The 25,063-nt window shown below is 41.2% G+C and overlaps 1 protein-coding gene across 1 annotated transcript; it reads left to right on the top strand.

The window, feature by feature from the left end:
• The first annotated feature begins 29 nt into the window (after positions 1-29).
• Positions 30-24,702, top strand: b3galt1b (UDP-Gal:betaGlcNAc beta 1,3-galactosyltransferase, polypeptide 1b). Its single transcript, XM_040201051.2, has 2 exons — positions 30-112; positions 22,181-24,702. Exon 2 carries the CDS (start codon positions 22,415-22,417, stop codon positions 23,399-23,401), a length of 987 nt encoding a protein of 328 aa, XP_040056985.1. The 5' UTR covers positions 30-112; positions 22,181-22,414; the 3' UTR covers positions 23,402-24,702.
• The last annotated feature ends 361 nt before the right edge of the window (positions 24,703-25,063 follow it).

The following is a 25,063-nucleotide window of genomic DNA, read 5'->3' as shown; positions in this document are numbered from 1 at the left end:
CCCACCCCCCCCCCCCCCCACCCCCCTCCTCCCAGTGCTGGAGGATGCTGGAGCGAAGCAGCAGCGCACCATCAGGACCAGAAGTGCGAGTGGGATGGAGACGCTGAGTGAGGTAGGCAACACGACGAGCCCTTTCTCTTCCCCGCTGCAAATGGCGCGCGCGCGCGACGCGGGCTGAGCTGCACTCGTCCCGCGGAATGCGGCGCGCCGCTTCTGTTGCTGCTGTTTTTTTTTTTTCTTCTTCTGTCATTTCTGCAATGTTTGTAGACTCGCCCCCGTCTGTCCTTCCCTCGATTTCCGCGTGCTCTTTTTTGCGACTGTCCCGGTTAATTGTGTGTGTGTGTGTGGGGGGGGGGGGGGTTTAGTGGGGGGGCGCTTGTTTGGTCCCCGCCTCGCGGTCACACACCCGTCTGCGTTGTTGAGTGGTGCAGCTACTTTACGCTCGATCCCCTTTGGGCTCCGTCCCATTCACGCGGGCCGGTGCCTCTGCACTTGCCTTTAGAAATGCGTAGGTTGTCCAGGACGGTGGGGGGTGCAGGGAGGTCAAGTTACACGGTAGACATCAAAGTTTAAACACACGTATTTGTGTTTATTCCAATGTCTTGTTTTTGTTGCTTGAAATTCCTCTTATACAGAGTCCTCGGGTCGTGTGTGCTATAATTGACTTACTCGCGTTTCGCTCCAGCCACTCTGGAAATGCGGGTCTGTGCATCTCATGTGTGTATTTTGGCCCTGAGCGCGTGTGTGTGTGTGTGTGTGTGTGTGTTGAGCAAGAAAATAGGAGTGAAAAAAGGAAGATAATTAAAAAAAAAAAGTTGTGTTGTATTTGGCTTGGCTGGTGAAGTATTCCTCTTGCTCCATCCTTCATTTTGCTGCTTATGAAATGTTTATTTTTTTAGTAAGAATTGTGTATTTGGGATCGATTATGTGAGGATTCTCATCGAGTCAAACTCTTTATCTAAAACATGGAATAATTCCAAAGCAGTGATACTTTCTCCTCACAATCACATCAGATGACACAGATGTTTAGTGTGATCACGTTTTGAGCATTCTTAGAAACTGTGGGAACTTGTTTTGTAATCTTAATATATTTTGCTGTTCATGAAAATGTACTGTACTTGTACATATGTCAGGATATGGAAGTCTGTGTTAAAATGTGCATGAGGAGGTCAGCAAAATTTCCCTTTAAGACCTATGTGAAAAATACATATATCATTTGAAAAACTGACATTTAGCATATTTACTGTGGCATATACTGTGATGAAAATAATTAGAATATATTTTAATGTCACAAGCAAGCTCTCCAGTTGAGCTCGGGTTTTTTCCTTCCTGCCATTACTTGGACATTTCAGATCAATATTTGGATCAAGCACTAATCCCCCGGTCCTTTAACCACACGAGGGTTTCCACCACGTGTCCATCGGCTGGCACAGTAAGTAACATTCTGTGTCGTGCTGCCGGAAGTACCTTTATGTTTATTTTGTTTCCTGCAGAGCTTGTGCTAATACTATAACTCCCATGTCCGTGAATGTGTCCCACTAATCACATCTCTGCAAGGTGTAATTAGTCAAGGGAGTCTATGGCCTTAATCCCTGGTTTAACTGTGTGCAGTTGCTTTGCTTAGTCAGTGTTGCTTACCTTATTACACCGAGTTTATAGTCAGCACTTGTTTAGATGTTGTATGTAGCAGCCAGTGAAACATTCTACTTCTCTCATGATGTCACATAATACATCCTGTCCATTTAGGTCTAGAATCCAACCACTTGGGTATTGGCTAATAATAGGCTCACACGTGTACAGCTTTTATTTCTTCTGGCAGCTCTGTCTCTTGTTTAAAAGCACAGCTTGACACACTCTTCTGCAAACGTATAACACCTCCAGACCTATTTGAGAAGTGCCAGCATGTGCGGCAACAACTTCGATAGAACTTCACCTCTCCACCCTCACGGGCACACACACATGATGCAACGTATGAAGACAATTTTTTGCCATTAGACAAAAAAAAAAGCCTCCACGTCATCATAATTATAAGCTCATTAAAGATGATGAGTTAGCATCGAGGGATAACACCTGTCAATAACACAATTTAGAATCCAAAAATAATGACCAATCCTCAGAATAATTTTGACTTATTGTTTGAAACACATTTTGAAATGTTTATGTATATTGAATTAAGCTTACCATCACAAATTGCTCTTGTTAATTTGCTGTCATTGCTATCACAACAGTGCGAGCATTGATTGTACAAATTATAAAGTCATCTGAAATAGTAGACAAATGATTTCTTCACAAAGCTCACATGTAATTCTGGCTCGGTGTCGGTACATCAGCTCTCGGACACCAAAAGGATGCCTGCTCTTTCCGATAGCAAAGACAGAACGCTAGCTATAGCGCAACTTTGTGGGGGTTGAACAAGGTGAAAATATTCCTAATGTTCCTCATTATTTTCAGAAACTAAGTTTAGAATTTTTTAGGTATACTAAATCAGTCCATATTTGAGAATGCTTTATTAACAGTCCCCTGTTATCCTGCCGTATGGATGGAGACCTGTTCCCGGTTCGTCTGTAGAGAGAACAAGCTGCTCCTCTCCACGACAACAGTGGGATTGAGCTGCTGCTCTATAAGAACGTATCGAACCGATCGATTTATTGGAGCATCCGTTGGGTCTGTGCGACCCGTCTTGTGTGTGTGTGTTTGTGTGTTGTGTGTTGTGTAGCTGGTTCCTCCAATTTGGTCCTGAGAGCTTACAAAGCAGGTTGTTTCTGGACTTCACCTTTGCTGATTTTGCTTGGCTTGGTTTATATTTTAAAATGATTGTTTTGTTTTTTTTAATACATAAAAAACAATTTAAACAGAGCTACAGTGTAGAGTGATGCCTAGCTTCATACTAAAACGGACATTATATGAACTATGTCTTTTTTGGCTTGTAAGGTTGAAATGAGACAGAGAAATGCAACAAAAAGGGTAACAAAATCAACTCTACATCTAGATTGTAATAATATAATACCCTTTAGTGATTTATATGATGGGGCTCTTTCCATCATTATGTTATGATTGATGTAGTTGGTCTACAGGCAATGGGAATGTTCTCTTTTTATTTTGTTTAGTGATAAGCAGTGTTACGTTACGATCAACAATCCTTTTCATTATTGATTCATTTAACAATTGCAAGATTATATGTAAAGCCATAAGTGACTTTTGGGATTTAATTTCTTCTTCAGACCAGAATGATTATTACAAGACGGCAAAAACAACGGAAAAACCCTTAATTAATGAACTGATTGAGGACCGTGATAGGATTATAATTCACACAGTGTCAGATCACTGATCAAAGACATGTAGAGAAGTACTTGTTCACATTGATTATCAGTGTTGAGATAACTCATCATTAGATGTGGCGTACGGACTAATTCAAAACCAAATTTCACTTTGAAGGACCCTGCCTCAACATGTGGGTGGAGGTCGAGGGAAGCAACAGGACAGGTATGCATGCACTTGGTTTGGGGAGAAGGGGGATGCCGAATTGAAGGGATGAAAGGAAGGATGACAGGATGAGTGGAGATCAATTGGGACGGATGAAGGTGCAACAATAAAGGAAAGAAAGAGAGAGAAAGAAAGCATAAATATAAATAAGTTGAACAAATATACAGTTGCTATCCAGTTTTTGATACTATCCAGATGCAGTATTACGTTCTCCAAAGTTGTTTACTACAAGCTGCCTGCGTTTACACTGAATCCCCTGGGGAAAATCCCCCAAATGGTTCAGAAGTGATGATTAGTTGCCAAATAGTAAATTGTGCGATAAAACTGCTAATGACTTTTTGTGTGTTGAAGAATCATCCCAGGCGATTACAGCCTCCTCCCACTTCCTAAAGCAACCACTTAAAGCTTTCCAGGAATAAAACTGTTTGTCAAACTGCCGATCTGTCCAGTAGAATTAATTCAGCTGTCTGAATCCTATTGAATTGTGTTTTAAGTTAGGTATTACATTATGTCATACAGGATGAAGAATTCAATCCTGGTTTCATTTTGACTCTAGAAATTCAGTCGTTATAAAACATTTCTGTGCATCTTTCGCTAATTCAGCATGTTGTAATAAAACCTGAGAATGCATTGAAATAAACAGCTGTGACTACAAAACCCAGAATCTTTACAAAGCCCTTTGAGTCGCTGCAATCACTTTATTTCTGTATTACATTTATAGAAAAGGAATTACCTGCTGTAAAGAATTTTGTGCATCCCAATGTGCTTCAGCTCAGTCTGCTCCTCCCACTCACATGATGATTACTTTTTGTACGCAATCTTCCTAAACTACACTAAAGCAGCCTCTGGAGGAAGTTAATCACTTCTTTCTTTTGAGTAATTAAACTATACTCACTTATGAGAATTCAGTAACAACTTGAAATGTGGATTTGTATATCTTATGCTGATGTTAAGCTCACTGTAGGACATTTCAGAGCAGCATTTAGGTCTCGTGTTGTGAGTTTCAGTGAAGCCATTGATTAAAAAAAAACAATTTCTATGAATTGAATGAATCAAATGCAACTTTGTGATATAGAGAAAATAATACAATGATGCGTGACAATACTAAAGCCTGTACTACTATAAAAAAATAATATAATTGTTAAGGGAAAACCTTTTGTCAATATTTATTCTTTTTCTCAGACTCATAGATGCTTATAGCTGCTACAGGAAGACACGGTTGTCTACCGTAACAGAGCTGCGTTGTAATCCTTTAACGTAATGCCCTCTGACTGACAGCCCGTCGCATGCAGCTGAGCAACCGCATTGACAGTCAGCAACAGTCTTTGAGCTCAGCTCAAGTCCGATTTATTCGCCTCGCGCTTCTGGGATTCTGAATTTGTCGAAAAAACAACATGTACATTCTGAGGGAACAAATGTCTCTCTTACGGACAAAATGGGCCAACGCAAAAATCTCGGAAGAAAAAAGCAGCAAAATCTTTCTCGACCTACAAATACACACTCAAAGTTGACCTTTGAAGGTAGAAACTGATTATTATGTTGTGCACTATTGCACTGTGAGTATGTTATTGTACCTGCATATTAAAATTAAGATTCATTTTCTACACTATTTAATCAGCATATCAACATGGTTTTTGGTAAATGCAATTAAACAAAGTTAATGTGTGGTCTTGGTTTTAGTAAAACACTGAATGTTTAATATTCATCTTATACTTATACATACAGAAGGCTTCTGTTACATATAGGTAATATTCGATCGGATACAGAATGTGATTTTTCAAAGGCCCGTAGATTCTATTCCCTTTGGGGTTCTGAGGGTCGCCTCGTTTAAACTCCCACTGTAGTGCCGATGCTGCACACACTCTATATGCAACAAGGTACACTAGTATCAGAAAACACTCGTTACAACGCCCCTGCCCATCCTGCTTTCACTGTTTTTGTTTCATCCTGCTTTATTTTACAGAGCAGGATATTGGAAATATTTGCATGCATGAAAAATGATAAAGCTGTTCTTCTATCTGGTGACACATTTTTTGCCAACTGATTATTAGCTGAATGGAATCTTAAGTCTTACTCCTTCAAGAAATGTAACAAAACATTTCTTGTTATCAAAAGTGTTAAACTTATAAATAATTAAAACTAATTTCGTTTGACACATTTTGTCTGTTGTTATTAAGAATAAAGTGTAAATACGGAGTGCTAATTTCTATTTTTACGTTGGGTTATATCTAACCTCCTATTATAAAAAACATCTGGTTTTAAAGCCTGACGTTTATAAATGTTACATTCATCCCATAGATATTTCTGTCACTCCTCCTGCATGATGCTATGCATGAAGATAACATTACCTTCCTTAATTGCATTGTACAGACAAATGTGAGACCATCTGAGAAGACAGAACGTGTTTAAAGGGCTAAAAATGAAAGAATCACAGCTGCTTTATATGGTATATTAACTGTATAGCGCTTTCAAACCACTCAAAGCGCTTTAACATGTCATCATTCACCCATTCACACCCATTCATACACTGATGACAGCAGCTACCACACACAGAGCCACCTGCCCATCAATAACTACCATTCACACACTGTAGTCGCAGCTACAGGAGCAACGTTGGGTTAAGTGTCTTGCCCAAGGACACATCGGCATGCAGGTTAGCCAAGCCTGGGATCGAACCACTAACGCTCTGATTGGAGGACGACCGTGCTCCCCATTCACCCACAGTCGCCCACTGTTTACTGTTTATAGGTCCCCCCCTTTACGCAGACGCAGCCGTTTTACAGTTACTGTGCACACATTGAATGCAGGACAAAAGTGTTGCAGGATGTCAGGCATAAATGAGACGTACTCATCAACTCAACAACAGCAGACTCATTCTGCTTTGCATATTATAGTTTATTGGAGTTGACAAAAAAGAGAGCATGTGTCTTGATAACATGCATTTGCATTTCAAAAGAGAGCAAGCATGTGCCCATATTTATAGCTGTGTCATCTAAGGCCAAAATGGCAAAACAAAACAAATGTGCCCATTAAAACACGGAGAGGAGCCTGTCAGAGAGGAAACAAGAGTTTTCTGATGCTTGTAAAATGCATTTATTTTCTTTGTGTGTTATGTGTTGCAGTGTTCTGTGTGATCCAGTCTTGGTAATGACGTTAGTTTCAATTATTAAGCCATGCCTCGATGCTGCGCCCTGCACTAAGACCGGGTCAAAGACGCCTAATGGACCCGTCACATTTGATCCAGTTCACAGAGAATATGAGGATTGATGCCTGTGATAGCAGGGCTATTGTATCCCCCCCCCGGGGCGCAGAGCATCAGGACAGCCCGTCACGGTGACACTGTACCAGCACCTTGCACAAAGCAGTGGACAGCCTGCCTGGAATTGATATTCTTCAAAATCCCCAGCTAATAACTGGAGTGGAGCCTTGTCGGTAACTGCAAAAAAACCTCTGAGGCAAAGCTCAGGCCGTAAAAATACAGTATAATGTGCTTTAAGCATAACATGAATTCTAACTTGTGTCCTGAATATATATATATATATATATATATATATATATATATATATATATATATATATATATATATATATATATATACATACATATATATATCCTAAAGCACTGGAAATGTCAGTGCAGTTGCTGCTTGAAAAAGAGCCTTTAGCTGAAACTTGAGTTAAAAAGAAACATTTTCACTAAACTATTCAATCATTCCCCGACGGGTTCCTCCAGCGTTGTTCTCGCAGGCTGACACGCCTGTGAAGAGCTGAAGTTACTACTGAGTACCTTTTGCTTTTGCTTCATAAACAACTTTTCCACCTTGTCACATTCATATTTCCATCTTCTCTGGATGCTTTTGGGGTTTTTTTTAAACGCCTCTGGATTTTCTTCTATTTGGGAGGTACTGTCTTCCTTTAGAAGAGAGAAAAGGTGAACTCCTGTGCAACTCACCAGTCAACGTCTGTTTAGTGACATGTTGGAGAAAACATGGTTAAAATCAACTGAGACCAGGGATGATATTGATTTGCGGGGGGGGGGGGGGGGGTACAGAAGGGTAATATCATATGTCTGAGAATAATTATATGACCTCCCTTTCGTTTGTTGAAAGAAAATAATTTAGGTCTTTGAATTTGATAAAGGAACAGAAGAACTGAACAAGAGGAGAAATGATGGGGACATTTGATGAAGGAGGATCAATCAACGCGGTTCCCTCAGTTCATATTCTGAACTGACTATTAAAAGCAGAATTGGGTTAGTATTTTCCAGAAGCTGATGGGCGGAAGAATGTGAGGCAGAGGGAAAGTGAAGCTCTACCCAAGTAAAATGTATTTTTGTAAACAGGAGTTTTTTACAATTTAGCTTTGCAACTACTTCGGGGCTCGATTGCATCACCGGCATTGGCTCTTATGTAAGAAGCTGTTTCTACTGGCTGGGAAATAACTTTAGAATTATTCATTTATAGTCAAAGGTTTGGACACACTTTCTCGCTTAATTGCATACGAAAATGTGTCCATACGTTTGACTGCTACTGTACATATTCGGCACATTAAAATGTAAAAGGCACGAGCACAACTAAAACCAACTGTGGAAAATTATGTTAAAAGCAATTTAAGAGGGGAAGAAAAAAGTAATGTGGACAAAATGGCAGTTAAACATTGCACACCAGGTTTCGTCTGGAGAAGCTCTGGAGGATGTGGAAATGACTAAAGCTATGTCAATGGATAAAAGCATATTGTAAATATACCTCATGATTTTATACAAGTATATAATATACCACAATGATTAATATGTTTTAAACAGGTCATAGGATTTTAGTAAATCAAGCTTCAGATCGTTATTTGCATAATTGATCATTTTCCATCCAGAGATACACTCTTATTTGAATCTGTCATCAGAGCCAGTCAGTAGTGTTGTGTGTTTAGTTATATTAACTATTTGCTCTATTACATTAGGGATGCTCTTTTTATGTACTTCACCAGGTCTGTGTAGTTAGAGTTGGAATTGGTTTACTTGGTTTGCTTAACTTGACATCAAACATCACCGGCTATTCTTTTGGCTGCAGCTCTAAAGGTTACAGCGGCGACCTTTGAACACTGAGTGCTGCAAGCCCATGAAGGAGAGTGCCATGAATTGCACATAAAGTCGACAATAAAATATTAATTACCTTTCTTTAGACATACAGTATAATATTGTGCATTTGAGTTTGGATAATTGTCTAGCAGATAACTGGTTTTGGTGAGAAACTTTTTTATTGTGCTGCTTTTAAGATGTTTGGAACTATGTTGTACTTTTTAGCATACATCATCTCGATTTATAAAAATAGAAAAAAAGTGTTATTTGCAAGTGTTGTGACTTGTAGTGTTTTGCGTCCGTTTGACGCGCTTCTATTTTGCAATGAAAACAACATGTTTGATCATCCGGTCAGAGACGGCTGCGCTATGCTGTCTCTGTGTTGACACACTTATAACATGGAAGCATTTTCATTCAATTCCAGCTACAAAACAATCAAAATGTGGGAACTATTTTAATTAAGCTGAGCAACGAGTTACATCTGGTGCATGCAAACAAAATTGGAAATTGTGGCCTCAATATACATATTATTTTCTCTCTGTCCACCCCTGGGCTCCGTGCAGCCGTGAGGTTTGAGCGAGAATAGATTTTCAGTAAATGGGAAACTTGTTATGGTGAAAAGTCATGATGTAGATGCTTCTGCACCATGAGGCCGATAGTGTTCCCAGCAAGTAGTATATGTCTGTGACTGGAAAAATCTTTCTATGGGTGATGCCGGACTTTAAAAATCCAGCCAGCAGGTTAAAATCTGCAGCGTCGGTCTCAGAATGTCTATTCACATAAATTGCATTAGATGAGTTGATGCAACGGCTGGCGAAAACTGTTTTGGCCGATGTAAAAAAATGAAATGTTCCCAACAATTCCACAGCACGTCTGGTTATTATCCAAATTGCTGTGGGAACGTTTCCACTGTGGTTAAACCATCGCTAAACGTTTCAGTCCGAAAGGAGATTTGAAAAGACATCTTAGACATTGTTATTGAACAGCTCTGCCTCTTCAGAGAGATTGTGAAGGTTAATCCGGCGACTTTGTACCTGGAACTTCTTTCTATAAAATGCAGTTTTGTGATTTTTGGGACTTGACAGGGGTGTTTGTTTTTGTGGGTTCTTTTTTCTGTTATTTTAATCAACAGTTGTTGTTGCTCTTTTAGTTGATATAGATAGACATGTTTTGTTCTACTTGTATTTTCTGTGGGTTGTCATTTATTTGACAGCAGAGCGAATTGTGAATTTACAGAGAGTTGCCATTGTTTTGTGTGTTTGCTGATTCGGTGCATTTTGCAGCTTTTTTATTCACGTGCCAGCCTCAGTTGTTTTGTCTGTGATTGTGTGCCTGTGTTCTATTCTGTTGTTTGTTTTCTGTGGCCTCGTAACATTAAAATTGCTTCTACGCCTGATTGCACTGGGATACGTTCCTCCGTTAACCCAGATTTCACAGCGAACACTGTTTCAAGCTCTTTTTTTAGTAAATACATACGTTTCTTCATACTTGAAACCTTTATTCAAGATGCACTAGACATTTAAAAGCTTTTTCATTATTATAAGTTGAATATACCGTTAACAATGCACGTGGCGGAGGCTGCGCGTCTCTGGGGGATCTTTAATTCTCTGAGCTCGGGAGGAGTAGAACATTTCAGCCGGTCCTGTGGGTGCAGCCGAACTGTCAAGAGAAAACAAATGGCACTGTGTACTTTCAAGTACTGAGAAGGTTTCAATTGCACCGGACAAACCGCACGAAGCTGTGCAGAGAAGCAGAAGGCGATCGAAAACGAGTAGGAAGTATGTCACGGTGAATAATTGAATTAGGAAACATGCCTCTGACGTGGTTCAGACCCCCTCTTGACTTTATGCAGCAAAGGAACACCCGCCGCCTGTTGTTTGCTTTTTCTTCTTCAGGCAACACAAACCAGCAGCATTGTCTTTCATTCCTGACATAAAACCACATTTTCTTCGATACCTGAAGCACTGGCATTTGATGAGTGGAGGCTGTTGCATCGCATATACTTCCTGTTGGCATGAGTTCTGAAGCCTCTTCCTTTTGAAAGTACGAGGCTTTCTTTGCTGTGATGGATATGGATCGTCTCATTAGAGGCAGATCAGACTCTGAACCTTTTACAGACTGATATTTTGGGATGAGCTCACATCCTCATATGGAGTTAGATGAGCTCAAATGTTCACATTAAATGCCAAACTTCAGCAAGGACATGATGAAGTTGATTAAGCTCATCATAAATATTAGTTATGAATATTATAATTAATATCTGTCAATAACCCCCCTAATCATTACATAGTGTTCCTTTAATTATTATATGATTATCAATCAGGATGAAAGTAAAAATAAAGTAGACAAAAGTCACCAAAATGAATTCATGGGATTTGAGATTTCATGCACAATCGTGCTCATATATTCCAGTTAGCACAAATGAATAAATTGACATGTATATTTGGTGCAACATTTGTTGTTTCTTTTTGTATTCATTATTTTTGCCGACTATGTTCATTGAACTTGATCCATTCCCCTTAAACAACACAGTTATCTCTGATGATGTGGACATGAATCATTTGGTGTTTTGGATCAAAGAGAATAAACATAATAATCATTTTAATGGTCTGTCTTTTCATGATGGAGGAGACTTAATCACATTTCATTCATGCCTAGAAATATAAAATCATGTCTGTTTATGGCAACGGTTATGTCATTTGTCCAAATGCCCTAGTGAATTTTGAATGTTTGATGTCAATTATTTATGCTGCTTGAAGTACATAAAGGGGGCTGCGCTGGAATTAGCATCTTCTGCTTAGTGGCTACTTGCGTTTGTTTATAATGAAGAGGTGCATTCATTTAGAATGCCTTGCTGGACAACATTATTCATTTCAATTTTAGGTGCCTTCTTTTTTTTTAAGCACCTTTTTGACCCCAACAACTTCACGTAGAAAATGATCACTGCCAATTTTAGATGGATTCATATAAATAATAACAGAATAGAATAGAATAAATATAATTTAGTATTAGGCTATTAATTCATAATGGATCCATTTCCTTACTAAGTTGTTGGGTCTTATAACGGTCTCTTTCATCTGGTGTAGTACTGACACGCTGTTTCTGAGGCACCGGGCCGCTGCTGGCGTTCTGCACCGTGAACCTGCGATGGGAGCCCTGCAGCTCAGTCTTTCCCATGCTCTACTTTCAGCGCTGCTGAGATCTGAAAGAGAGATCTCTGCTGTACGCCTTCACAAACACACAGCCGAGGTGCAATAGAAGATACAAACAGCTACTACGTTCACCGAGTCGTGGTGTGAAAAGTAGGCGTTTGGTTCAAACAAAATCCTGATTCAGCTGCTGGGTACTTACCATTAAAGGTTCCCATTTTCATTTGTCAATCAATGGACATGAAAGGTTTCAGGTACGTGACGGAGATACTCACGGTTGTGAACCGTAATTGTGTTTGCCTCACACCCTCATAGTAAATTATCCACGCAACCCTGATGAAAAGAGTCTGGCAGCTAAACGCGGGCGGTTTTGCTGCTGTGATTTGTAAAGGACCAGTGCAGTTATTTTGGTTCTGTGAGTTGACTTTGCTTCCCAACGTGTGTGAATACATATTTCATGAACAAGCTGTATAGAAGTGAGGGAGTCAAAGAGAAGCTGCTATATGAGCTGTACACACAGAGACTGCGGTTGTATCTCAAAATAAACGTTGGTATCTTGCATTTTGCGTGCTGTGTGATTGTGTTCGTCTGGGTGCAGATTGGAATAAAAACATTTTTTTGTGGCCCGCGTGAGCACGTGAAGTTGTCTGACAACAGCGCAGCGCAGCGCACGAGCAGCTGCGGTCAACAGCATGTGTCATGGTGAAGTGCTTTACAGGACGCATGGCTGTTCCTCCTCCCGTTCCCACGAGGGGCGATATTAGGATTCAGACAGAAATGTCTTTGGGGTTGACGGGGGAGTTGCAGCTCGTCAGAGAATAAAGAGAAAAATGCCAGATCCCAATGCATAATGACTCATCATGAATGCTGACGTTATCTCAGAAGGGAAAGAAGTATCGTGCTTGGGTATTTACTTTAGCTGTGAAACTCCTCAAGTGCATTATCGGTGTGCCGAGATGAGCAGCTCTGCGTAGTGGAAGCTTAATTACTTGTTGTCACGTTCAGATCCCACCGCTGCTTTTATTATTAGAAACCACACATTTACAGACCCCGATGAATCTGGAGGTGACGCATTCATTAGGAACGCGTTTCCTACCAATTATTCCAGTGAACTCGATGAATGAACTTTGCACATTATATACTGTGTGAGAAGCCTGCAAGTTACAGAGGCAGAAGCTCAAATCATTGTAGCCATGTTGCTGTGGAACCAACTTTTTACTCCCCAAATCGGGCAGCGGTTAACATGGCAAAGTTGAAGGCAGAGCATTAATAGCTTAAATCCGCTGCCTTACAGCAAAGGATGCTTCATGCAGACAGTGGAGTTTTTCATGTGTGAGTTTAGCAGCTCACTTTAGTTGAATCAAGTAGTTCCACGGAGGTCACTCGGCTTGGACAGAAAAGGTCCATCTCACTATAAAGCATTCGCTCGATGGGTGATAGTCCTTCACATATTTCGAGAACCATTCATCCAACCTACTTCAAAGTTGGCGGGTGTGTTGCTGGGGAGACGAGAAGGTCATCGGTAGAGATTGGTGCAATTTGGAAAAATCGCACGTTCAATATTTATAAACTTTGAACAAACTGGCAAACAGCAGTCCGCTCTCCAGAACCACAGTTCACTTCTGCTGCTGGATGCTGGAAATATCAATGTTGCAACCGAACTTTGCTTCACTTCCCTGGAGTCAACCAGTGCTGAGCGGTTCACGACACCGGCTCTGAAGCTGTAACCTTCCCGCATGACGCCGCTCTAGTTCTTAATCTGAATCCATTACATCCATTATTAAAAACATTTTGATCCTTGTGGAACTTTCTTTTTACTATTCTACATACAGTTGTTTATCTAATTTATATGCCCATAAATCCTCAGCACATTCTTAAACCAAGATGTAGTAGAAAGACCTTGTTTCACTCACTATATCTCATTAACCTCCGATTCACCAGAGAACATTTCAACACAAATTCACATTCATCAGAGATATTGCAGTGGCACAGGGTTGTTAAGGTTGCACTGCGTGCTACTTGGGAGGCTCAGATATTGAAGGAGAAGTTGAAAATCATCTATCAGGTCATTTGTCTTGTTGAAATTGACATAAAAACACTAGATTGAAAACATATCGAGTGAAATCCATATATATGATACTTTAAGGTTCTTCCTGTTAAAATTACAAATCATCACTTATTTAGTTTGACGAGCTCTGAGACAGCTTGTTCTCCCCTTCACGAGACGTTGTTTATTTTATGTTTGTTGTAGGGGAGAGTGAAATTATAGTCCTTCGTTCAGTGCATTCACCATCTGGCTTGGAGAGAAAGACTCCTCCTCACCCTTTGCTCCCTTGTTTGATGTCAGACATGCAGTGACAGCCACCACAGAAGTGACCCATAATTCATCTCTCCTCCATCTTCTAGCCTTCATTATTCTTGCAGTAGCTGTTGCATCCTGTTTCAGCCGGTACTGAAATGTTGCAAAAATAAACTTAATAGGCATTCTGCCACATGAAGATCTTGTCAGTTCCTCTCTTTGTTGCTATGTTATTTCTACTCAAAGGAAAAAAAAAATCTTTTGTGCAGAAGAAACATTAAAGGATGGCAAAGTGAAAGTCGGCACAACAGATCAATATGTGAATTGCGCCATTGCTACACCAACCTAGAACAACCTCTCTTAAAAACTCATGTCGAGGCCAATGAGAGTCAGTCGCTCCTGCTCAATCTAATTGCACTTCACCTTGTTGATCCTCGTTCTTGTAAAACCCTCGCTGAGGATTTACTTTTCTTACAGGCGGGGACTTCAGTATGACTATCGAGACTTGTTCCTGTGTGGAACTTGTTCAGCTCGCTCGCTGACCGTGTGTCCCGCCTCTTAGCTCAGCTAATGGAAACTTGATCGGCCTTGTTAACGGAGCGGGTTAGAATCAGCTCACGTACAAGTAGCTTGGCCAGGAGACCTGTGTGGACCTGTGTGCAGCCATGTCTACTCTGGAAGACACCTCAGGAGAGATTGCAGCGTTCTTGTCTACGGAAGCCTGTCGCCAGAACCTCTGTAGTCTGAAGCCCACGTGATGTGAGTAACTGAAGTGTTATAACAAGTGTACAGACCAAAAAGGAACCGGGACGTACGCGCGCAACCCAGGTCGGACGCTCACCGCCTTCGAGCTTGGTGAAGTGCAGTTCAGATCAAGACAATCGTCAACACCGATGACCCGTGTGGTGCATCGCTGCTCATATGCAAACCCACATTCGTGGCTTGATGTGATGAGAAAACATGTTTTGCACTTTTGTTCACGAGCTCATTGAGCCCCTGGGAGACTCCTACGCATCACAGCTGCAATAAGCATCCTTTAGATTGCCTAAGTGTTTCTTGGTCTTGCTGTCTTTATTTGAGCCTCTCTCTTATTTCCTACATTGCTCATTACTTCTAAGGAAAGGCACGATGAGGGAAAGTAATGCTCAAATAGGTCAGCGGAGAGACCAATCAGCCACGGTACCATCTGTCCCTCTAATGACTACCTGGCTGCTCCGTGATGTGACACGGTTGGCTGGGGAGGCTGCGTAGCCGACATCCTCTCATTAAGCCTCTTCGTTTCCACCCAACTCTGCACAATTGACTGCTTGCATGAGTAGTGCACATATAGCATGATCCTTTATCAGTAGTCTGGGCTATCTGTCCATCACGTTGCTGGCGACACAGTACCCAACGGGCGGTTAGTATCATTCAGAGGCGGAAAACAACGCGCCTCAGACCACTTTTAGACGAATAAGTGCTTTTTCTTTTGTCCACAATACAGGTATGAGTGAATGTTGGAAATGTCAGAGCTCAGTTTAGCCTGATGGTGTCGGTGAGCGGGTTGGCCAAGGACTGGCTTGCTCAGATCCTCTTCTTCCCCCGGCACTCTGTGTAACTTTAAAGCTTGAGACTTGACATATGAGGACTGATATTTCTATGTGTAGTTGGCATTTTGTGTAACATAATTCTTCTGCATGATGACGTCTTGCTGGGAGCTGTGAAAACCTCGCCTTTTTTTAATGAGAAAATTTGCCACTTTAATCTTGGTTTATTACTACAATGCATATTGTAGACAGTTTATGGTCTCACCACTAGTGTCAGGTCTTCTCCAATACAGCATGACATTTATTTAGTTAATTAATTATTTTCCCGAGTGGAATCAAACAGATGAAGGCACGTTGAAGGGCTTCTCTTCCGTGGGATTATTGTCACATTTGGAAGTTGGCGGTGTTTACGTCTTAAAACTTACCCTGCACCCTAACCCTAACCCTTTCTCATTGAGTTTCTAGTTTATAAAAGTTAATTGTGATCTTCTTAGTGGCCTAAAAAGAGATATTATTTGACGAGCAGAGCTCCACCTTCTTGTGTCACTTTTGGTATTGAGAGTCTCTCCGGATCTCTGTTTTTATTAATATAGACTATTACAGCCGTATCAATGAATAGATCAAACACTAACTATGCAGCACTTACTGTAGCTTTGGTGTCTCAATGTTTTTCATTTGCAATTTTTCTATTTTAATATCCTATCTTAATATAATATCAGTAGTTAGGATTCATTGTTTCTTGGTAACAGAGAAATTAGTGCTCTATAAATAAATAAAAGCAGTTTACTTTATTTATTTTTTAAATGTCTCTCAAATACCTGTATTTATTTGTGTTAGATTGAGAGTCAGTCACATACAACAGTCATAATTCATTTGGCAGGTCGGACCTGTAAACTTCGGCCAAAGACCTAAATTTCAAATGTAATTTGTATTTCTTTCTTCTTCTGTTGGATCAAGGATCAGAGGTTTGCAGTTTTCCCTAACCCTGTTTGATTTAGTGTCTTGGCCTCAGTGATTAAGTTCCTTCACATCATATTACATGAGGCAAGATACACAAACCGACGGGACCGGACTCGGACCTCGAGAGAATACTGAAAGCAGACACAGTGAAGCCACTATCCTGAGATAAGACAGCATTTCCTCCCAAGGGACGCCGCGCCGTTTCTCACTACAAACCTCCCAGTCATTATCTCGTTATTCACGCCCTTAACAAGAGTCTTAATCGTCTCATGTAAAATAAATCTGTAATTATTAACACAACCACATCAACACACGGATTATTTACTACATCGTAGTCGTATTATTTATAATCACAAAGTAAATTGTTTTGACAATTATGCACATCTGACATAATTGGGAAGTGGATCCCATTGATGGTCAAGTGTCCTATTTGTATGTATAGTACTTCTTTTGAATCAGCTATTGTAATACATTGTGTAATCTTGTCGTGTTCTTTAGTCTGTCGTAAATTGAGAAATGAGTGCGAGCTCATTTTGTCGCAAGGGAGATGCTTGATATTTACTGCTGGTAATAAAGAGAAAGGTTGCATTTCAGCTCTCCCGTTTCTTGACATTTTGTCTGCGCAACTCTCCAGTTCTGTGGCATAAAACATCCATCAAGTCCGCCGTGTGTAACGGTGACACATCGCTGGTATACGGCAAACTGAGCCATCGCTGTATACAGAAAATGTTCAAATTTGCACTCTAGAAAGTCCTTCTTGTTTACACAAAGTATTTTAAGTTGCTCGTCTCAAATCAGGGAAGCAGTTGAGGACAGAAAAGAGTCATTTTTATTCTGTGCGCATCATGCAAGGCAGCATGCCTTTGGTGGAGGGAAGAAAGAACAGTGATCATTGGGCAGCATCTGTTCAGGGGGAACGGATGCTGGCATCATCCCGGCAGGACGCCAGCTTCCTGTTTGTCTGCAGCTCTGCTTTGACAACTCGCTCTGCCTCATTGCTAATAAGTGACGGAAGAAAGGTGCAAGCAATTCCCACCGGGGACGTTTGACTGGGCTCTGCATCCCCTGGTCCCCCTCTCGCCGTTGTTACTTTTCTGGCACAGCAGTTTGTAATCTTCCAGTCAGACGTAGAAGTTAAATCCGCTGTTAAAACTTATTTTTTTTAGGCTAATGATTAATTTACAGACGCTGCTGTGCCGAAGCTTCAAATGAGTTTAAACAGTTTTACCAGACCAGTGTCTCTGATAGTGCACTTGTCGATGTTCTGGCATGCTAACAAGTACATTCAAATCCGATTGTGGACATCCGGCACCTTGGATGTCGCCCGACAATATCGTGCCGAAGAACGATCAAATATACGCTACCAGTCATAAGTTTGGACATCATCGATTTGATTGAGAAAATGTGTCCAAACTGAACCAAATTCATTCAATGTACTGGCCCTATTTACGCTTGATGAATGTTAACCGGCTATCCCTTTTTATTTAAAGCATGATTGAGTTTATGTGATGATTATACTTGCACAGCAATTTGATCAAAAGATGTGTCGAACTGCTCTGTTACATTTCCTTATTTACATATGAATGGGAAATGACCCATTATAACGCGTACATTTTAGACTACATTTTTTACTGTGGTTATGTATGCAGAGCTAACAGCCCAGTTTTAGAGACATATTCATACTCAGCCTCAACATTTATCTGATATTGATTCACTTCCGATCTCTCAATGGAGGAAAGGAATGGTGTTGCCAGTTTTTTCTTTAAAGAAAATGTCATCAGCCTAATGTAGCTTCACTCATTTATTTGCCGGTACAGATTTTCTTCCAGTTCAGCTGTATGCGATATGATCTGATCTTTCGGCACCATTCAGCCCTAAGCATAAAATATGTAAATAACACTGTTAGAATGCAATAGAAAAGATGAGAGTCTGTGGCAAACAGAATCAGTCTTTTTGTTTGTCTCGTTCAAATCAAATCCCATCTCCCTCTGCACAAAGATAAAGATTAGATTATAGATTAAAAAAATAGAACATGTATCTCACAGAGGTGTGATGTGGAAACCTGGAACACCAAGTGCACAAACATTGCCTTCTTCTGTCCAGCAGTTCAACTTTTGAAAGCAAAATGTTTTCATATTTATAGATTTAGGATTTTTCAACACAGGAGTCTATTTTATGGAACAGCCATCTTGGACCAAGATTATTATTTTTACAAATCTAATGCTGGAAATCTTTAATAACCAAATAAGACATCATAAAAGGAATAGTATAATTTGTCTACTATTCAGGACAAACAAGACGGGGGCCAGTTATGTATCAGGTGAATACGCCGACTAACAATGAATAGCATTGGAAAATGAAAACGGACATTGGAAAAAAATGATCATTCTCATTTCACAAGTTCACGTTGCTTAATGCTGCAGGGTTACCATAGCAACATGGGGAGACTCACGGCAAAGAATGATGAGAGACAGAACAGGAAAAAGTAAATGATGATTTGTCTTTTGGGGCTGTCGCTCAAGCGATGCCTCTGTGTTTAGAAGAAGTGTGTGTTTTCTCAGATGGTCTCTGTTTGCAGGACGACAGATCTACGGTGCACGAGGGTCTTTAGTGCATGACGCATTTATAGACAGGACGAGATATAAAGCTTTACAGGCTATAGCTGAGTTGAAAGTGTGTCTTTTCACCTTGGCTCGTATTTCAATTGTGTTTCTTTTTCTAAAAGAGCACCAGAAAGATGGCTCATTAACTTTGGAGAGGATGAAATAAATGTGAGAAAAACCTTGTAATGGATTTTAAAATGTGTGTACTGTCAATGTCCTTTCTTCAATCGCGATGAATTTCATCTATAAGCTTATGAACGCAGCTTTCATTGTAATGCCTGGCAGGAATATTTGAGACTTTATCACTTGTTGTGCCACAATTTTCATATAATATTTCTCAGATTTCTGCTATTAGGCAACGGCGTCATCAGTGTTCATGTATCATTCAGTTATTTGGGTCTGAGAAGAGGAGAAATCCCACCTTCAAACTGTCATCCAAAATATCACTGAACACTTATTGTAGAGCAAAGGAGGCGTTTGTCTTAAAACTGCATGGTGTAGATGTACTGTGAGTTAGATATTAATATGCAAATCATGTGTCATCTATTAATGTGTGTCATCAGTGTGCTGTTGAAATAAAAGCATAGGCAGCATTATTCAAATGTTTATCTAAACATGTTTGTTGTGTGCAGAGGACGAAGTAAAGAAACCAGTCGGCCAAACATTCCACCCGAAGGCTTGTAGAATGTCTCCATGAATGGCTTCACCTTTTGCTAAATAATAAATCATCATAAATAGCGTCACCATTGGAAGTATAGCTAATTCTTTCCCCTCCCTGAAGTGTCCCTGTAGTACATCTCATGTCCCGAATGTCCAGTGCTCAACGGCTGTGCCCGTGTTGGGTGATTTTATGACTGGCTGTGGGCGTGACAGCAGTGTTTATGGCGGCTGGTCTGGATAACAGCCGGCCTGCAGGCTGCGCCCCGTGCTGCAGTCCCCATCGGCCTGCTACGGAGAACCGAGACACTGAACTCCAGAGGGCTCTGCAATTAACTACGGAATGGAGCTGTGGTTTAAAAAAAAAGAGGAAAGAAATGAAGTTACTCACCGTGTCACCGTGTGCCCAGTGATTGGTTGATGTATTAGTAGATAAACACAAGCGATGTTTTGTGTGTGTTTATTGCAGATTATCTAACGACACAATGCAATGCGATGCAAGACAATGTGGTGCCATTAAACACAACTTTATTTGCATTTACGCAATGAGCTGTTAAACAAAATGGGCAAACAAACAAAAGAGCACATTTTCCTTCCATCTCACACTTACACTTAATATTTCAGCAGCGGATACATGCTGCCACTCGGCTCGATAACAAATGGGCCAGTTTGAATCTCTCTGACGGACATAAAACACACACACACACACACACAGAAATATCTGACTTTGAATATAAAGTGATGCGCTGAGTAATGCACAGTCATCCCGACTACCGCGATGGCACAGATTAGCGATCTATCAAATACACGACTGCACCGAGGTGTCCCTCCAGCCGCTTGTTGAAGAGACAAGACGTGATGCAATGTCTCTCACTTCAGGTCTGCTTTGACACAGAGCATCTCAAGCCCACGTCTGCACGGATTAATGACACGTTAGGCGTAGTCAAATGCTCCGTATCCTCCCATCAGTCTTTTGAATCCGGTTGCCGTGTCCGTCTGACGGACGTGGAGGTCTTCTGAGATGTTCTGTCACAAGTTCTGTCTCGTAAATATTTTCGCTTCATTCTGAAATGTGACATTTCAAAGTGACAGTCTGGGACGTCGGGACTGCTTGCGATCAGCTTGCCTCGGTTATCGTGTAACACGTGTAAATGTACGCGTGTGTGCCTATTTTTTGTGTCGGTCTCTGTTTTCACCTTGTTATTCATTTTGAAGCAAACAGCCGTTGCCGTTTAAACTCTGCCTTCACTCCACCGTTCCGTCTTCTGGTTATAGAACATATTGCCGTCTCTGTATTTCTGTCATCTGAGTAAAACTGTTTGCAAAGGGAAAGATTGTTTGCTCCTATGAAGCCTATAAGAGATAACTGTACTTTCAGGATGGGAGGAGAAGTCAGACATTGTGTGCAAATACTTCCTCAACATAATCAACACGATCGTTTTGTTGAAAGCGCGTGAAGGAAGTGGAACATAAACTAGCAGTAATAACATTTGTAAGACTAATTCTCAAACTGACACGGAATAGATAAAGTCTCATGTCAGAGATTCCCTTTCCACAAAGAAGACGTTGTTGTTATTGTTCTCAAAGGTGTACTGTATTGTTAGTGGTATGTCTTTCAGTCCACACAGTGCCTTGCTTTACTATGCGGCTATAGACCGCCAGTAATAGCTGTCTATGTTTAAATGGATTTCAAATCATGTCATTACGGATACATTTCCCTGCTCACCTCTGATTTTTTTTACTCTCCAGCTTTGAAAATGAAAGTGTAGGGTTTCATTACAATACGGCTGTTGTCTTCCCCTGAATGAAGGGAACGGTCACTGAGAGCCTTAAAGGCCAGGATACGTTGTGCACGTGCTAACGTGAAAATAGCGGCGCAGTACTGAACTAACAGGGAGAAGAGAGAATTCATTCATCATTGATCAAGAGAGAATTCAGTCATTGCATCATTTTCCCTTTTTGACAACATGTGACGCTGCCGTGCAGAATGCTGCATTTGAGTCGCAGGCCTGGTTCTAGACGACAGGCCATCCACAAGGATGAAGTAGCCAAAATCTTAAACAAAGTCTGGCTGTAAAAGCCCACGTTTGGACTCTGGCACATTCTAATGTCACTATTCCATCGCTTATTAAACCTGTAGGGGCGGATTGATTGATGTATGTATGTCTTCCATCCCCCAGGATGTTTTACATTTGTTAGTCCGTTAACAAATATTTTATCACAATTCTTTCTTCTGAACTCATAGAATAAACTGTTATGAGCATCTTTACCGCACGTTTCATGTACAAATCTTATATATGGTGTGAATTGGATGTAATTCTACAGCAGTTTAAATTAACTCCACCTCTACAAACAGTGGAATGCTAGACATTTCTTTCAGCTATAATAATCTCATATAAACATATAATATACGTGTCTTTCTCTCTCTTTCAGATGTAAATGGAGAAGAAGAATGTCCTCCATACACATCGGATCTCCATACGATGTTAAAGTGCTTCGCATTAAAACACAGACAGCGTCACTTCTCTCAGAAGTAATTCAGTACTGACAATTAATGTCAAACTGCACGCTGGAGCAGCTTCATGCTGCCTCGCTGGGCGAAAGGTTGCTGAAGGAAAGAAAGCTTTATGAGACCCAGCTGAACGAAACACATCTAAATGCAGCATAATGCCTTCAAAAGTCTCATGTTTATACCTTCTGACAGTGGTCTGCTGGGCGAGCGCTCTGTGGTACCTGAGTATATCTCGCCCGAATACCACCTACGTCGGCCACATGTCGGTGCCTGTACGCAAGGCCGCGAAACCCCCCAAAAACATCACCTTCACCAACATCCACACCCGCTCCCTCAACCCGCACGCCTTTGAATTCGTCATCAACGAGCCGAAGAAGTGCGAAAGTGCCGCTCCCTTCCTGGTCATCCTCATCAGCACCACGCACAAGGAGTTTGACGCGCGGCAGGCCATCCGGGAGACCTGGGGAGACGAGAGCACCTTCGGCGACATCCACATCCTCACCATCTTTCTGCTGGGCAGGAACACGGACCCCGTCCTGAACCAGATGGTGGAGCAGGAGAGCCAGATCTTCCACGACATCGTGGTGGAGAACTTCATCGACTCTTACCACAACCTCACCCTCAAGACCATGATGGGCATGCGCTGGGTGTCCACCTTCTGCCCCAAGGCGCAGTACGTCATGAAGACCGACAGCGACATCTTCGTCAACATGGACAATCTGATCTACAAGCTCCTGAAGCCCACCACCAAGCCCAGGAGGAGGTATTTCACGGGCTACGTCATAAACGGCGGTCCCATCAGGGACATGCGCAGCAAGTGGTACATGTCCAGGGACTTGTATCCCGACAGTAAATACCCGCTCTTCTGCTCGGGCACCGGCTACGTGTTCTCGACGGACGTCGCCGAGCTCATCTTCCAGACGTCGTTGCACACGAGGCTGCTGCACCTGGAGGACGTGTACGTGGGACTGTGTTTGCGTAAGCTGGGAATACACCCGTATCAGAACAGCGGTTTCAACCACTGGAAAATGGCCTACAGCCTTTGCCGGTACAGACGGGTCATCACAGTGCACCAGATCTCCCCGGAGGAGATGCACCGCATTTGGAACGACATGTCCAGCAAGAAGCACCTGAGATGTTGAGGGACACGATGGCACACTGAACAAAAACTTCCCTTTTTTCTTTTCTTCCCCCTTGTCAAATCTCATCACACCGAGTAATGTAAAAGCACTCAAGGCCGCTGCAGGTCTCTGTTTGATGACACAGGTTTTCATTAACGTCCATCTATGTCCCGTTTTTTCCTGATCATGCCTCAAGATTGTTAATGAATGCACGGGGCCTGTAAAGAGCTTACTCTCACGCATAATCAAATATGATGGTTGTTGCCGAAAAATCGTTTTGTATTCCAGGTACAACTTTCTGCAGAATAGTGCTTATAAGCATTGAGCCTTTGGCAGCGTGGCCTGATGGGCAGAGACTGCGTTTGAAGCCGATGACCCTGCTGAAGTGTCCTGGAGGACGACACTGGATCTCGACCTGCTGCACGGCTGCTGACTCAGCACTCTGATCTCGCTGTAGGGGGAGAGAGCCAAAAGACAATGTCTGTGCGGGAATGAATTGGGTATTGAATAACTAAATCACATCTGTGATGTTTCAGATTTTAAAAGTGCTATTTAGAAGTGAAAAGTGAAGAGTGAATAGTGATCATGTCTAACAACAAACCAAGTGTGTCTGTTCAGGAAAAAGCTACGCCCAGAGTCAAGCTGCTCTTCTCTTTTTCATCTTTATAACAAACACAGTTGAAGATACACTGCTTTATGTTGTCAGTCTCCCAACAATTTGATATTTTTCAATGGATAATTTTTCTCTCGCTTCTTTTTTTATGAATTTTGCCTGATGTTTTTGTTTACATATTTTTATAACTTCACTGCCTTTTCTCCCAGAGAAAGCTCGATGTATATTTTGTTTTTTTTAGACGCATTTGGTTCGTTCTCCTCTTTGGGCATTTTTGTACTGGAGGTAATTGTGTGTCTCATTACTCCGGCTGCTGCTCTTGGTTAATGATTGTTGTTTGTCAGCAGCTCTCCCAGCGCATTGCCTCCCCCACGTATCAAAATAAATACAGCACCATGTCGTGCAAGTAGGAGTTTAACTGTGGCTAAGGCCATTCCAGACTGGATGTATTACTGTATGTATCTGGCATATCAGTGATTACTGGAGCGCTGCTACTGACATCGTGGAAAGGTTTTGTGCTTCTCAGAAAATGTGGCCTTCGTGGCCAAATCTCTATTTCTTTTCTTTTTTTTTCAAGAGTTTTGTAGTATTATGAGCTAATGTGACATTAACTGTGAAAGCATCCATCCCACAAGGGGTTGTTGTTGTATATTGTATGTTTTTTATATTAAAAAACAAATACTTGAATAATTAAAGTTACATTACTGCTTCGCCTTGTTGCCTGTTTTGAGTTCCCTGTTATCCGTTTACAAAGGGTTACTTTAAGCTTATTGAAGATTGCGTTTGTCATTAGAGAGCCGTTTGTGACGTTCTCACAGAAGGAATATATTAAATGACTTGAATAGAGAGACCCCATAACTAGAGAGAAGTCAGCAAACATACTCTATTATTGGTCAGACAATAATACAGAAAGTTTGCTATGTTTGCTTAAATTGATCAATGGTTCACTGCGTTGGTCATGAATTCAACTTTTTTTCTAAATATTGGTTTTCCTAATGATATTTTTCTAGAGAAGATGTCTATTTTATATGTTTCATCCTGGAAGAGGGTTGCCTTCTCTTTCGTCTTAT

The sequence above is a fragment of the Gasterosteus aculeatus genome, chromosome 16 (genome assembly GCF_964276395.1).
Source record: "Gasterosteus aculeatus chromosome 16, fGasAcu3.hap1.1, whole genome shotgun sequence".
Taxonomy (NCBI): domain Eukaryota; kingdom Metazoa; phylum Chordata; class Actinopteri; order Perciformes; family Gasterosteidae; genus Gasterosteus; species Gasterosteus aculeatus.
Note: the sequence above shows the minus strand (reverse complement) of the source record. Positions and strands in the feature narration are given on the sequence as shown.